This window comes from Taudactylus pleione, unplaced genomic scaffold (genome assembly GCF_031769625.1).
Source record: "Taudactylus pleione unplaced genomic scaffold, aTauple2 ptg000619l, whole genome shotgun sequence".
NCBI lineage: Eukaryota > Metazoa > Chordata > Amphibia > Anura > Myobatrachidae > Taudactylus > Taudactylus pleione.
In genome coordinates, this window is record NW_028285021.1 from 1,979,994 (window position 1) to 1,994,371 (window position 14,378).

General features: G+C 46.8%; 1 protein-coding gene across 1 annotated transcript; it reads left to right on the forward strand.

Annotated features, from left to right (window-relative positions):
• The first annotated feature begins 259 nt into the window (after positions 1-259).
• On the forward strand, positions 260-11,356 carry TMEM138 (transmembrane protein 138). The gene is made up of 5 exons (XM_088454489.1): positions 260-338; positions 6,979-7,123; positions 8,345-8,516; positions 8,626-8,701; positions 10,851-11,356. The coding sequence occupies exons 2-5, from the start codon at positions 6,996-6,998 to the stop codon at positions 10,961-10,963; spliced, it is 489 nt and encodes a 162-aa protein (XP_088310615.1). The 5' UTR covers positions 260-338; positions 6,979-6,995; the 3' UTR covers positions 10,964-11,356.
• Positions 11,357-14,378: the final 3,022 nt, after the last annotated feature.

A 14,378-nucleotide genomic window follows, 5' to 3' on the forward strand; every position in this document is an offset into this window, starting at 1 on the left:
TCTACGCAGGATGACGGCCAGCCTCTCGTTACTTTGTGCATCACCTTTTCTACTTCTCCCACTGATGATAAATTTCGATTTTTTTTTTTTCTATTGTTTTTCAAATCGCTGTTTTATCAGTGAGGGCGCTGCCCACATTCAATATGGCCGTCACTGCCTCTGATGACGTCAGGACGAGGCCGTTCCTATTGGTAGAGGAATTATTGTGGCAGCGGACCTAATGGGTTACAGATGGCCTCAGATAATTGTTGCCATGGCAGCGAGCACAGCAGGCTTATGGAGGCTGTACAGACAGACTAGAGGCCTCCGAGGCGGCGACAACTCTCCGTAACCCTCCCGTGTGTATTCCTCTGTACCATGCTAGCTAGTGTGTGCCCCTCACCTGTATTTATTATCCCGACACCCTGCTAGCTACTGTGTGCCCCTCACCTCCCTGCATACACTCACCATTATCACCGAGCTCTCCCAGTCACCTCTACTGTATAGCAGTGCCACAGGCGGCGGCTCTCCTCCTCCCACCCCGGCTGCTGTGCGCTACCAGGCCCTGAGCCTATACTCTGCCTCCCCCACCCCCCGTCTGTCTAACAACATTACATATGGAGTAACTAACTCTCGTCCTTCTATGTTATACCTCATTCTTACCACTGTTTCTTTATTTGTCTCCACTTTTGCTCTGCTCCTGTCTCCTTGGTTACACCTCACTCTTGCCCCTGTCTCATTGGTTAAGTCTCACTTTTGCCCAGCCTCCTTGATTATGCCTCACTCTTGCCTGGGCCTCTTTGGTTATGTCTCACTCTTGCCCCTGCCTCCTTGGTTACATCTCTTGCACCTGCCTCTTTTAGTTACTCCTCACTCTTGCCTCTTTTAGTTATGCCTCACTCTTGCCCCTGCCTCCTTGATTATGCCTCACTCTTGCCTGGGCCTCTTTGGTTATGTCTCACTCTTGCCCCTGCCTCCTTGGTTACATCTCTTGCACCTGCCTCTTTTAGTTACTCCTCACTCTTGCCTCTTTTAGTTATGCCTCACTCTTGCCCCTGCCTCCTTGGTTACGCCTCACTCTTGCCCCTGCCTCCTTGGTTAACGCCTCACTCTTGCCCCTTGGTTACGCCTCACTCTTGCCCCTGCCTCCTTGGTTAACGCCTCACTCTTGCCCCTGCCTCCTTGGTTACGCCTCACTCTTGCTCCTGCCTCCTTGATTATGCCTCACTCTTGCCTGGGCCTCCTTGGTTATGTCTCACTCTTGCCCCTGCCTCCTTGGTTACATCTCTTGCCCCTGCCTCCTTGGTTACATCTCTTGCCCTTGCCTCCTTGGTTACATTTCTTGCCCCTGCCTCTTTTAGTTACGCCTCACTCTTCCCCCTGCCTCTTTTAGTTATGCCTCACTCTTGCCCCTGCCTTTTTGGCTATGCCTCACTTTTGCCCCTGCCTCTTTTTATCTACGCCTCACTCTTGCCCCTGCCTCTTTATAGGTACGCCTAACTCTTGCCCCTGCCTCTCTTTATCTATGCCTCACTCTTGCCCCTGCCTCTTTTTATCTATGCCTCACTCTTGCCCCTGCCTCTTTTTATCTGCGCCTCACTCTTGCCCCTGCCTCTTTATAGTACGCCTCACTCTTGCCCCTGCCTCTTTATAGCTATGCCTCACTCTTGCCCCTGCCTCTTTATAGCTATGCCTCACTCTTGCCCCTGCCTCTTTATAGCTACGCCTCACTCTTGCCCCTGCCTCTTTATAGCTACGCCTCTTGCCCCTGCCTCTTTATAGCTACGCCTCACTCTTGCCCCTGCCTCTTTATAGCTACGCCTCACTCTTGCCCCTGCCTCCTTGTTTATACCTCACTCTTGCCTGGGCCTCTTTGGTTACATCTCTTGCCCCTGCCTCTTTTAGTTACTCCTCACTCTTGCCCTTACCTCTTTTAGTTATGCCTCACTCTTGCCCCTGCCTCCTTGGTTACGCCTCACTCTTGCCCCTGCCTCCTTGGTTACGCCTCACTCTTGCCCCTGCCTCCTTGGTTATGCCTCACTCTTGCCCCTGCCTCCTTGGTTATGCCTCACTCTTGCCCCTACCTCCTTGATTATGCCTCACTCTTGCCTGGGCCTCTTTGGTTATGTCTCACTCTTGCCCCTGCCTCCTTGGTTACATCTCTTGCACCTGCCTCTTTTAGTTACTCCTCACTCTTGCCCTTGCCTCTTTTAGTTATGCCTCACTCTTGCCCCTACCTCCTTGGTTACGCCTCACTCTTGCCCCTGCCTCCTTGGTTAACGCCTCACTCTTGCCCCTGCCTCCTTGGTTAACGCCTCACTCTTGCCCCTGCCTCCTTGGTTAACGCCTCACTCTTGCCCCTGCCTCCTTGGTTACGCCTCACTCTTGCCCCTGCCTCCTTGATTATGCCTCACTCTTGCCTGGGCCTCCTTGGTTATGTCTCACTCTTGCCCCTGCCTCCTTGGTTACATCTCTTGCCCCTGCCTCCTTGGTTACATCTCTTGCCCCTGCCTCCTTGGTTACATCTCTTGCCCTTGCCTCCTTGGTTACATTTCTTGCCCCTGCCTCTTTTAGTTACGCCTCACTCTTGCCCCTGCCTCTTTTTATCTACGCCTCACTCTTGCCCCTGCCTCTTTATAGGTACGCCTCACTCTTGCCCCTGCATCTTTTTATCTACGCCTCACTCTTGCCCCTGCCTCTTTTTATCTATGCCTCACTCTTGCCCCTGCCTCTTTTTATCTGCGCCTCACTCTTGCCTCTTTATAGCTACACCTCACTCTTGCCCCTGCCTCTTTATAGTACGCCTCACTCTTGCCCCTGCCTCTTTATAGCTATGCCTCACTCTTGCCCCTGCCTCTTTATAGCTATGCCTCACTCTTGCCCCTGCCTCTTTATAGCTATGCCTCACTCTTGCCCCTGCCTCTTTATAGCTACGCCTCTTGCCCCTGCCTCTTTATAGCTACGCCTCACTCTTGCCCCTGCCTCTTTATAGCTACGCCTCACTCTTGCCCCTGCCTCCTTGATTATGCCTCACTCTTGCCTGGGCCTCTTTGGTTACATCTCTTGCCCCTGCCTCTCTCTTGCCCTTACCTCTTTTAGTTATGCCTCACTCTTGCCCCTGCCTCCTTGGTTACGCCTCACTCTTGCCCCTGCCTCCTTGGTTACGCCTCACTCTTGCCCCTGCCTCCTTGGTTACGCCCCACTCTTACCCCTGCCTCCTTGGTTATGCCTCACTCTTGCCCCTGCCTCCTTGATTATGCCTGGGCCTCTTTGGTTATGTCTCACTCTTGCCCCTGCCTCCTTGGTTACATTTCTTGCCCCTGCCTCTTTTAGTTACGCCTCACTCTTGCCCCTGCCTCTTTTAGTTATGCCTCACTCTTGCCCCTGCCTCTTTTAGTTAGTACGCCTCACTCTTGCCCCTGCCTCCTTGGTTACGCCTCACTCTTGCCCCTGCCTCCTTGGTTACGCCCCACTCTTGCCCCTGCCTACTTGATTATGCCTCACTCTTGCCCCTGCCTCCTTGATTATGCCTCACTCTTGCCCCTGCCTCCTTGATTATGCCTCACTCTTGCCCCTGCCTCCTTGATTATGCCTCACTCTTGCCTGGGCCTCCTTGGTTACATCTCTTGCCCCTGCCTCCTTGGTTACATCTCTTGCCCTTGCCTCCTTGGTTACATTTCTTGCCCCTGCCTCTTTTAGTTATGCCTCACTCTTGCCCCTGCCTCTTTTAGTTATGCCTCACTCTTGCCCCTGCCTCTTTTAGTTACGCCTCACTCTTGCCCCTGACTTTTTGGCTATGCCTCACTTTTGCCCCTGCCTCTTTTTATCTACGCCTCACTCTTGCCCCTGCCTCTTTATAGGTACGCCTCACTCTTGCCCCTGCCTCTTTTTATCTACGCCTCACTCTTGCCCCTGCCTCTTTTTATCTATGCCTCACTCTTGCCCCTGCCTCTTTTTATCTGCGCCTCACTCTTGCCTCTTTATAGCTACACCTCACTCTTGCCCCTGCCTCTTTATAGTATGCCTCACTCTTGCCCCTGCCTCTTTATAGCTACACCTCACTCTTGCCCCTGCCTCTTTATAGCTATGCCTCACTCTTGCCCCTGCCTCTTTATAGCTATGCCTCACTCTTGCCCCTGCCTCTTTATAGCTATGCCTCACTCTTGCCCCTGCCTCTTTATAGCTATGCCTCACTCTTGCCCCTGCCTCTTTATAGCTATGCCTCACTCTTGCCCCTGCCTCTTTATAGCTACGCCTCACTCTTGCCCCTGCCTCCTTGATTATGCCTCACTCTTGCCTGGGCCTCTTTGGTTACATCTCTTGCCCCTGCCTCTTTTAGTTACTCCTCACTCTTGCCCTTACCTCTTTTAGTTATGCCTCACTCTTGCCCCTGCCTCCTTGGTTACGCCTCACTCTTGCCCCTGCCTCCTTGGTTACACCTCACTCTTGCCCCTGCCTCCTTGGTTACGCCTCACTCTTGCCCCTACCTCCTTGGTTATGCCTCACTCTTGCCCCTGCCTCCTTGATTATGCCTCACTCTTGCCTGGGCCTCTTTGGTTATGTCTCACTCTTGCCCCTGCCTCCTTGGTTACATTTCTTGCCCCTGCCTCTTTTAGTTACGCCTACACTCTTGCCCCTGCCTCTTTTAGTTATGCCTCACTCTTGCCCCTGCCTCTTTTAGTTACGCCTCACTTTTGCCCCTGACTTTTTGGCTAAGCCTCACTTTTGCCCCTGCCTCTTTTTATCTACGCCTCACTTTTGCCTCTGCCTCTTTATAGGTACGCCTCACTCTTGCCCCTGCCTCTTTTTATCTACGCCTCACTCTTGCCCCTGCCTCTTTTTATCTACGCCTCACTCTTGCCCCTGCCTCTTTTAGTTACGCCTCACTCTTGCCCCTGACTTTTTGGCTATGCCTCACTTTTGCCCCTGCCTCTTTTTATCTACGCCTCACTCTTGCCCCTGCCTCTTTATAGGTACGCCTCACTCTTGCCCCTGCCTCTTTTTATCTACGCCTCACTCTTGCCCCTGCCTCTTTTTATCTGCGCCTCACTCTTGCCTCTTTATAGCTACACCTCACTCTTGCCCCTGCCTCTTTATAGTACGCCTCACTCTTGCCCCTGCCTCTTTATAGCTACGCCTCACTCTTGCCCCTGCCTCTTTATAGCTACGCCTCACTCTTGCCCCTGCCTCTTTATAGCTACGCCTCACTCTTGCCCCTGCCTCCTTGATTATGCCTCACTCTTGCCTGGGCCTCTTTGGTTACATCTCTTGCCCCTGCCTCTTTTAGTTACGCCTCACTCTTGCCCTTACCTCCTTGGTTACGCCTCACTCTTGCCCCTGCCTCCTTGGTTACGCCTCACTCTTGCCCCTGCCTCCTTGGTTATGCCTCACTCTTGCCCGGGCCTCCTTGGTTATGTCTCACTCTTGCCCCTGCCTCCTTGGTTATGTCTCACTCTTGCCCCTGCCTCCTTGGTTACATTTCTTGCCCCCGCCTCTTTTAGCTATGCCTCACTCTTGCCCCTGCCTCTTTTAGTTATGCCTCACTCTTGCCTCTGCCTCTTTTAGTTATGCCTCACTCTTGCCCCTGACCTTTTTTTTTTTTTTTTTTTTTCATAGCTACGCCTCACTCTTGCCTCTTTATAGTTACACCTCACTCTTGCCCCTGCCTCTTAATAGCTACGCCTCACTCTTGCCCCTGCCTCTTTATAGCTACGCCTCACTCTTGCCCCTGCCTCTTTATAGCTACGCCTCACTCTTGCCCCTGCCTCTTTATAGCTACGCCTCACTCTTGCCCCTGCCTCTTTATAGCTATGCCTCACTCTTGCCTCTGCCTCTATAGCTACGCCTCACTCTTGCCTCTGCCTCTTTATAGCTACGCCTCACTCTTGCCCCTGCCTCTTTTAGTTATGCCTCACTCTTGCACCTGCCTCTTTTAGTTATGCCTCACTCTTGCCCCTGCCTCCTTGGTTACGCCTCACTCTTGCCCCTGCCTCCTTGGTTACGCCTCACTCTTGCCCCTGCCTCCTTGGTTACGCCTCACTCTTGCCCCTGCCTCCTTGGTTATGCCTCACTCTTGCCCCTGCCTCCTTGGTTACGCCTCCCTCTTGCCCCTGCCTCCTTGGTTATGTCTCACTCTTGCCCCTGCCTCCTTGGTTACATTTCTTGCCCCCGCCTCTTTTAGCTATGCCTCACTCTTGCCCCCGCCTCTTTTAGCTATGCCTCACTCTTGCCCCTGCCTCTTTTAGTTATGCCTCAGTCTTGCCCCTGCCTCTGTTAGTTATGCCTCACTCTTGCCCCTGCCTCTGTTAGTTATGCCTCACTCTTGCCCCTGCCTCTGTTAGTTATGCCTCACTCTTGCCCCTGCCTCTTTTAGTTATGCCTCACTCTTGCCTCTGCCTCTTTTAGTTATGCCTCACTCTTGCCCCTGACCTTTTTTTTTTTTTTTTTTTCATAGCTATGCCTCACTCTTGCCTCTGACTTTTTGGCTATGCCTCACTTTTGCCCCTGCCTCTTTTTTTCTGCGCCTCACTCTTGCCTCTTTATAGCTACACCTCACTCTTGCCCCTGCCTCTTTATAGCTACACCTCACTCTTGCCCCTGCCTCTTTATAGCTACACCTCACTCTTGCCCCTGCCTCTTTATAGGTACGCCTCACTCTTGCCCCTGCCTCTTTATAGGTACGCCTCACTCTTGCCCCTGCCTCTTTATAGCTACGCCTCACTCTTGCCCCTGCCTCTTTATAGGTACGCCTCACTCTTGCCCCTGCCTCTTTATAGCTACGCCTCACTCTTGCCCCTGCCTCTTTATAGCTACGCCTCACTCTTGCCCCTGGCTCTTTATAGCTACGCCTCACTCTTGCCCCTGCCTCTTTATAGCTACGCCTCACTCTTGCCCCTGCCTCTTTATAGCTACGCCTCACTCACTTTTCCTGTCACCTGTTTTGCTTTTATTGCCTCATGTATAATGACCACTACAGTATGTATTTGTCTCCATCTGCAGGTCAGTATCAGTAGAGGATGCTGCAGCCTGGTAACTACAGCCTGGTGCTTTCTCTACAGTTCCTGCTGCTGATATATGACTTATTTGTGAATTCATTCTCTGAGCTGTTGCGATCAGCTCCAGTTATTCAGCTAGTGCTTTTCATGTAAGTAACTCTTCTTCACTCTTATCCATAAATGTCATTTTAAAATAATCTCTAGGGACACCTTGTTGCTGAGCAGATACATCTAAGCAGATCATTATCTTAGCAGGCTTTTATGTACTAGAATTCCCAGCATATTTTACTGACCATTGTGTAAATTCCATGTTTAGAATTGTAAAATATTCAATAAATATTAAATTCTAAATATCAGAGAATAATAATAGTGACATTTGCATTCAATATGTGGAAATATATTCCCATTTTGGTCATTGTAAATAAACAGGTATTACCAGATCCCTGGAAATCTGGCACAGCTGCTTATGTCAATGTGAATTTTCTTCATGAAAACAGTGTTTTTTCTTAACCACCATCAGTTAACGTATCACTACTAAAGATATTCCTAGTTCTTAGCTTTCCCCCTACAGATCATTATCTCCTTTTCAATACCTTTGTAGGGTACAAACAAATATGGCTGCCACAGCCTTTCTGCATGTCATGTGATGGCAAAGGAGTTAAGATGTCAGTGCACATACACAATACACATCATTGTCTGGCTGCCAGAGACAGGTAGAATTTCAGCATGTCATGTGAAGGTAGGGGAGGGAGGTTGTCACAGGGAAAATAGAGCTGAGAGGGATGTATCAAAGCCTCTCTGCTCATTACATCTTATGCCATGTGGTAGTGGTTGCTGTAGTAGTCACATAACTATGTAAAAAAAATAATCTGAGTTATCAATCATTAATAGCAGTCTTAAAAAATTAACCAAGGATAAAAGGCAAATGCTAACCTACTACTTATAGCCAGATATTTTCTTGTTTTCATTAATTGAAATAAATAAAACCCATATAGAAACAGACCTTTCTGTGTCTTCATTTGTTTGGCAATTTAGTACAGTGTGGCATAATAGTCCAGTGTTGAGTGTAAAAGATATTGGCCAATATTTAGCTTTAATAAAAATTTATTTAATGTACCTTGTTAATACCATTTTACACATGTTGCATATAATGAAAGCTGTATAGCACATGAACACATGAAAATACAGTAAGTAAGGGTCATGATCTATTCAAAGTCACATGGTAGACAGAGCAGTATCACTGGATCATAGATTTGGAGTGTCTGATAGTTTGCTAATATTCTCATTACATCTCATTGCCTCACGATACACTCTATCCTTCTCTAGTGTGAAGACAGATAATCATTCAGCAGTGTTTACTTCTGTTCCAGATTGCAGGATGTGGGCACGTTATTTGCAGCCATTGTCCTGTTCCTTATGCTGTTTAACACCTTCGTGTTCCAAGCCGGGCTCCTTGGCTTACTGTTCCATCGCTTTCAGGTCACCATTTTCCTCTGCGCTCTTCACTTGGCCCTCAGTGTGTCATTACATGTGTGGATCATGGTAAGACCATAGCCTGCAGTGTGTCATTACATATATGTATCATGCTAAGATCACTGCTGTTGCAGATCCCCTTCTATGTAATGACTCTCACATTGTTTCCCCCCCATAGAATCTTCGCTGGAAAAGTGGGAACGTTTTTATCTGGTCTGATGGATTGCAGGCATTGTTTGTCCTGCAGAGATTCGGTGAGTGTTTGCATGTACTGTAGGTGGTAGCAGCCTTGTATACATGTAAACTCTGATTGAATTAGCTTGCAGCATTGTAGGTGCTGGGAAAATATTCTCCCATCTATAGTAAGAAGTGACGTGACTTTTTTGCTCATTTCTTACATGAATAACTTATCAGTTTAGAAGTGCTTTTATTATTGTGCTATATGTAGTAACGTAAAACTAAACGTTTACTAAGCTATGGTTAATGCAAGAAGCCCTTTTTTTTTTTTTTCGGATTTGTATGTACTAATTAGTATTGATACCTGCTGGTCCACAGAAAAATGAATAAATAAATAAATAATCAAACTGCAAAGGTGGCTGGTGGCTTGTGTAGTGGAGCCCAGACCACTACACAAGCCACCAGCCACCTTTCATCAATAGAGCCAGAGGCCAGAAAGATTGCCGGAGGCACAGCGGAGATCGCTGTATGCTGAGCTGCAACCCCCGCTAACAGACTGGATACAGTCCTCTGACAGCAGAGTGGGAGCGAGTACAGCATCAAGCGGCACATGTTCACCAGCAACAAAGGACAACGCCGCTTTTAGGGTAAGATAGGGACAGTTACCCGTTTGCACTGCACCAAAGCAGCGGGCACCTATCATTCCCACAAAAGGAGTGTAAACATTTATGCTTAAATATCACTGGTACTTTATCAATTTCATTTAATTTTGCACTAGCCACATTTCGTTTTTGTTGTTTGATTTTATTTTTATTTTATTTCATCTTCATTTCTATTCAAAGTAACTCATCCTCTTTTCTTCTTTTTAATTTTATTTAAGTATTTACATACCTCCTTTTTATTTGTTCGTTTGGTTTGCAGTTTGATTATTTATTTATTTATTCATCTTTCTGTGGACCAGCAGGTATCAATAGTAATTAGTACATACAATTAAAAAAAAAAAAGCGCTTCTTGCATTAACCACTTTTTACACTTTTTTGAGTAGTGACAACAGAAGCAGCTATAAATTTCACAGGTGCGCTACTAGATTATCAACCAGGACAATTTATTAAGCTATGTTCATTCAATAGACACAACCACCTTTAATTGGCAACGTGCACCCTCAGTGTCATATACCTGATTTAAAGAGACAAGCTGATCTTCCTGGGACCTACAAAGCTAGCGGTATTGGTAGCATCAGACAGTGGATGTGCACTTTTCTCTCCTGTGCCCTGCAAATGGAGGGCTGTTGCCTCTGGCACCCAGGGAGGTGTAAAAGCAGACAGCATGAGTAATTCTGCAAGGGGCACGGAAACACGGCTTCTTCTGATCATGATGGTCAGGAGTCTTGGCAGCAGCTGGGAGTATATGGCTGAATACACAGCCGTAACTAGACTTTTGGGTGCCCTGTGCCAGAGAGAGCATTGGCGTGTCGTTACCCCCCCCCCCCCCATTTTTAAAAAAGGGACAGAGGGATAAGAGGGAAGAGACAGGAGGCCAGGAGATGCTGGGGATAAAAGAAGAGGAAACTACAAGTGAGAATGATAATAAACAGGAAAATTGACAGGCCCAAACACCGCCCTGTGCCATGGCACTGGTCACACTACCCTAGTTACGGCCCTGGCTGAACAGTGCATTCCAGCTCTCTGATGCCCTCTCTGGTTAGGTATGGGGTGTGTCCTGATGCTGTCAAGTCTTTTGACCAATCATAATACTTTTTTTTTTTTTTTTAATTCTCCCTGTGCTTCCTACTTAATCATCTTCATAGTGAGTCTGTTCTTTCTCTAACCCATATATATTCAGAAAAAAATGGTTATTGCAGACATTTACACCTACACATATTCCAGTGCTTTAACAGAAACTTCTAGCTTCGCCCTATTATCAAATCTCATCTTCAGCTTGTTCAGTAAATCTATGGACCCATTCAGTTTGTATATCATGGGTTTCAAACACCATTCACAAGTACTGGGGAATTTTGGTAAGTGGAATCCTAACATTACCTTTGTGACATTTGAAGGAAAAAGGTATAAATATGTCATATGCAGCTAGGTGCGTCAGCTCGATTGGATGCATGAACATACCAGTTTGTACATGTCACATATTGCTACTTAATTGTCAATTTCTAGTATATTAACCAGAGCCTGGAGAGTCTGCACCATGTAATTCTGCTCTTCTGTATACCAACAGTGGCTGTGTTGTATTTTTACTTCTACAAAAGGACCGCTCTAAATCTGGGAGATCCCTGCTACTACCGAGACTCTCTATGGCTACGCAATGAGTTTGCACGAGTACGAGGTTGACCTTTTAGGACACCTAGAAAAGAAACGTCTCTTAATACCACACACCATGGCTAAGACTCTAGGCACAGGTATTTAATTCTGCACCGTTATGGAGGAGACGTTACTTCTCTGTGGACGAAAGTGTCTCCTGAAGTCCTCAGCGAACGCAACAAACATTCCTGTTGTTGAACTGTTACATGAACTTGGTCAAGTCAGCAATTTTTCCTGAAGATTTTGCCTTAAAACCTCTCACGTTCCAAAGAACAGACCTCTAATTATTCAAAAATTCCAGTATTTTAAAAAAATATATATATATATATATATATATATATATATATTTGTAGATAATATTTTTAAAACTTTTAAATGGTAATTTAAATAACTGAAAATGTGCATTTGTCAATATTTGAATGTTTTGTGTGGTTTTTATTTTGTTTTTAGCATTTTACATTTGTAATTATTGCAGTTACATAGAATGTAGCTTTATTTGTTTTTGTTTATATAAAAAAAAAATGATAAAATAAAAATTTATTTACTAAATTAGAGAAATATGTGGTGTCAGTATTTTTTAATTTTAATAAGAACAGATTTTTTCTGTACAAACAAATGCCCACATGCAAATAATAAAATGTATCATCGTGTCTATTTTTCTTTTAATGTGTGCATTCAGCCCAGCACTGGGTGGGATAAAGGTATATGGAAGTTAGAAATCGGTCTCTGAATTCTCTCAGCCAGATATGATGAGGTACTCACTCACATTTTCTCCCTGAACTTAGAGCCTGATTCAGACCCGGACGCTAAGCTGTGCTCTCAGGCAGCCAAAAGGGGCCGGGTATGCAAATGCCGCGATCACACTGTCTGGTGTAAGGACGCCCTCTATGCCTTAGAGAGCGATGGTAGAGCGAACGTATGCTAGTATAAAGACGCCCACTTTTCTTAACACATGGCATCTCCAGGAAGTGTGTGATTAATCGCTGACATCGAGAGCCATCGGAGCTGCACGCAGCGCTTGAGGTAGACCCTACCCCACCGCAAGCACCGCGATCACTGCAGTCTAAAATATAACCAGGTGACATGTACATTGATGCTTCTTTGCTAATTATGCACACCCATAAAACGCAGTTTTGATGCGCCTGCGTTCGCAGCACCAATCCCTCCTTCACAAGCACCTTCCCCTGTTACCATCCACAAACGGCGCAATCTGTCATTCAAAATAGCGTCTAGTCTGTGTACTACGAGCGCACGATTCCCAGGCGCAGTGACTGGTTTGCGCATGCGTACTTTGAGGCATGTGCAAATGTGCGATACGCCCATAGCGTGCATACGCAGCATAACGGACGGGTCTGAATCGGGCCCTTAATTTTAGGGGTGAAGAAACTCTTTAAGCCCCTTTGTAGAGATACATCTTGTTACTGTCCTCATAATTGCCAGTTTTTAATTGGGAGAATAAGATTGTATTCCTATTGTTTGACCAAACAATTGCTAAACATGGGCTATGTCTGAATTATACCGGCTTGCAGAAGAGAAATACTTCTGTAACGTGGGACATTAAACCGTTTTTCCTTACTTTTTAAGGCAACACTGATCTAATCAGCCTAGTAAAACAAAACAAGTGACATATAACATAAGAAAGTCAGCTATAAGCTTGGAGGATAAGCTGAGTAATCATCAGGGCACGAGTCCTGACATATACCTAAACCACCCTGAGTCGTCATATACCCTTGTCTGGTTGCTCACCTCGAAGACTGTGTGGACAGTTTGGTTACATGTGTCCAGCCAGCTCCCATAAGACACATCGTGGTCATACTACGACTGCAGATGTGGTCATGGTCCCACTGAATAATACCAATGATTTTTATAGATGTCTATAAGATGTTGATTGGGCTCGGTAGTCTTTTGAGGAACTTATACCCCTTTTCCACCTAAATTCCGGGTCTGACCCGGAGTTGGAACAAAGTTCCTATCCGGATCAGACCCGGAATTTTGCCGGTGCCGACTCGGGATATTCCCGAGTCAGCGCCGCTCACACCGCAGTCGGGTCTGCATAGACCCGGCTTTTGCGGAGTGAAAGTGGTCGCTTGGAGATGACGTCATCTCCAAGCGCCACTGAAGCCGGACCAATCGGCCGGCTAGCAGCGCACTCCAGGTCATCGTGACCCGGAGTGCGCTGTTATCACAGCAGGGTTTCACGGGCTACGCCCGTGTTAAACCCTGCTAGTTACCTGGGTTGGATTGCTGGGTCACTCGACCCGGCGATCCAACTCTCTCCCCTTTTACACCAGGGAGCTGTCCGGGTTAACCCTTCAAAAACCCGGGTTTTAGCTCCGGTGTAAAAGGGGTATAAGTCTTCATTCTAGCACCCTGCACCTGTCAGAACCCGTGCAGTTCCTCTTTCCTGCCTGGAGTGTCGCTCTCTGCTCTGGTGCTTCTAGCACACTCAGCTGATGCAGCAAACTGCTGAGATACAGCAGTTTGTTTGCTAGAAGCACTAGAGCAGTGGTCTCCAACCTGTAGTTCCTATTGGTAGCTTGCAGTCTTAATTTTGGTAGCTCGTCTAGCTGCAGCACTGCTGTGTCAGGAGCCCACGCTGTGGGTGGAGCCACGGGGAAGCGGGTCAAGTGATTGCCATAGCCGCTACGATCACCTGACGTGCTTCTCTGTGGTTCCACCCACTGCGTCTACGCCACCGTGGAGTGGCACAATACGTGACAAACACCTCCAGTGACTCATGCCCAGCTCTCCCGCAAAATCACACAGCAGCCCTGCCTGTATCTTTTGCTCCTCTACTGCACTTACCTCCTTGGAGACGGTAATTAACAGTGAAATGTGCCTGTTCTTAAACTTTATTTACAAATTGCAACAATATCACTGTATTAATTAAATGCATTGTTGTTTTCTATGAAATTTCCATTAAATGACCTTCAATTGTTCGGTTATTAGCCAGATTTTTTTTTTCTATAATTTTAGTAGCTCTTCAGGAGGTATAATTTGTCTCGAGTAGCTCACACCCCAATTAAGGTTGGCGACCACTGCACTAGAGCAGAGAGCGACACCCCAGGCAGAAAAGAGGAACTGCACAGGTTGTAACAGGTGCAGGATGCTAGAATGAACGTTAGGAGCTGTACACCTTGCATTGCGTTTCACTTCCAATTATTTCTTATATGGTCTAATTCTTCTCCGAGCCTTATGCACTTTGACGCCATTAGTCCAAAACATAATTTAAGTGAATAAACTTGTAAACACACTTTATGGCAAATAGTTTTTTTGCTCTGTGTCAGTCACAAGTGGTAATGCTTTCTGAAGTGTAATAGGGTTTTATGGAAACATTTATTTAAGTACATAGTACACTATGATGCAGCAAAGCTTTGGGACTCATTACACTTTATGCTCTGTGAAAGCAATAACAAAATACAAGGTATTATCTACATGTTCTCAA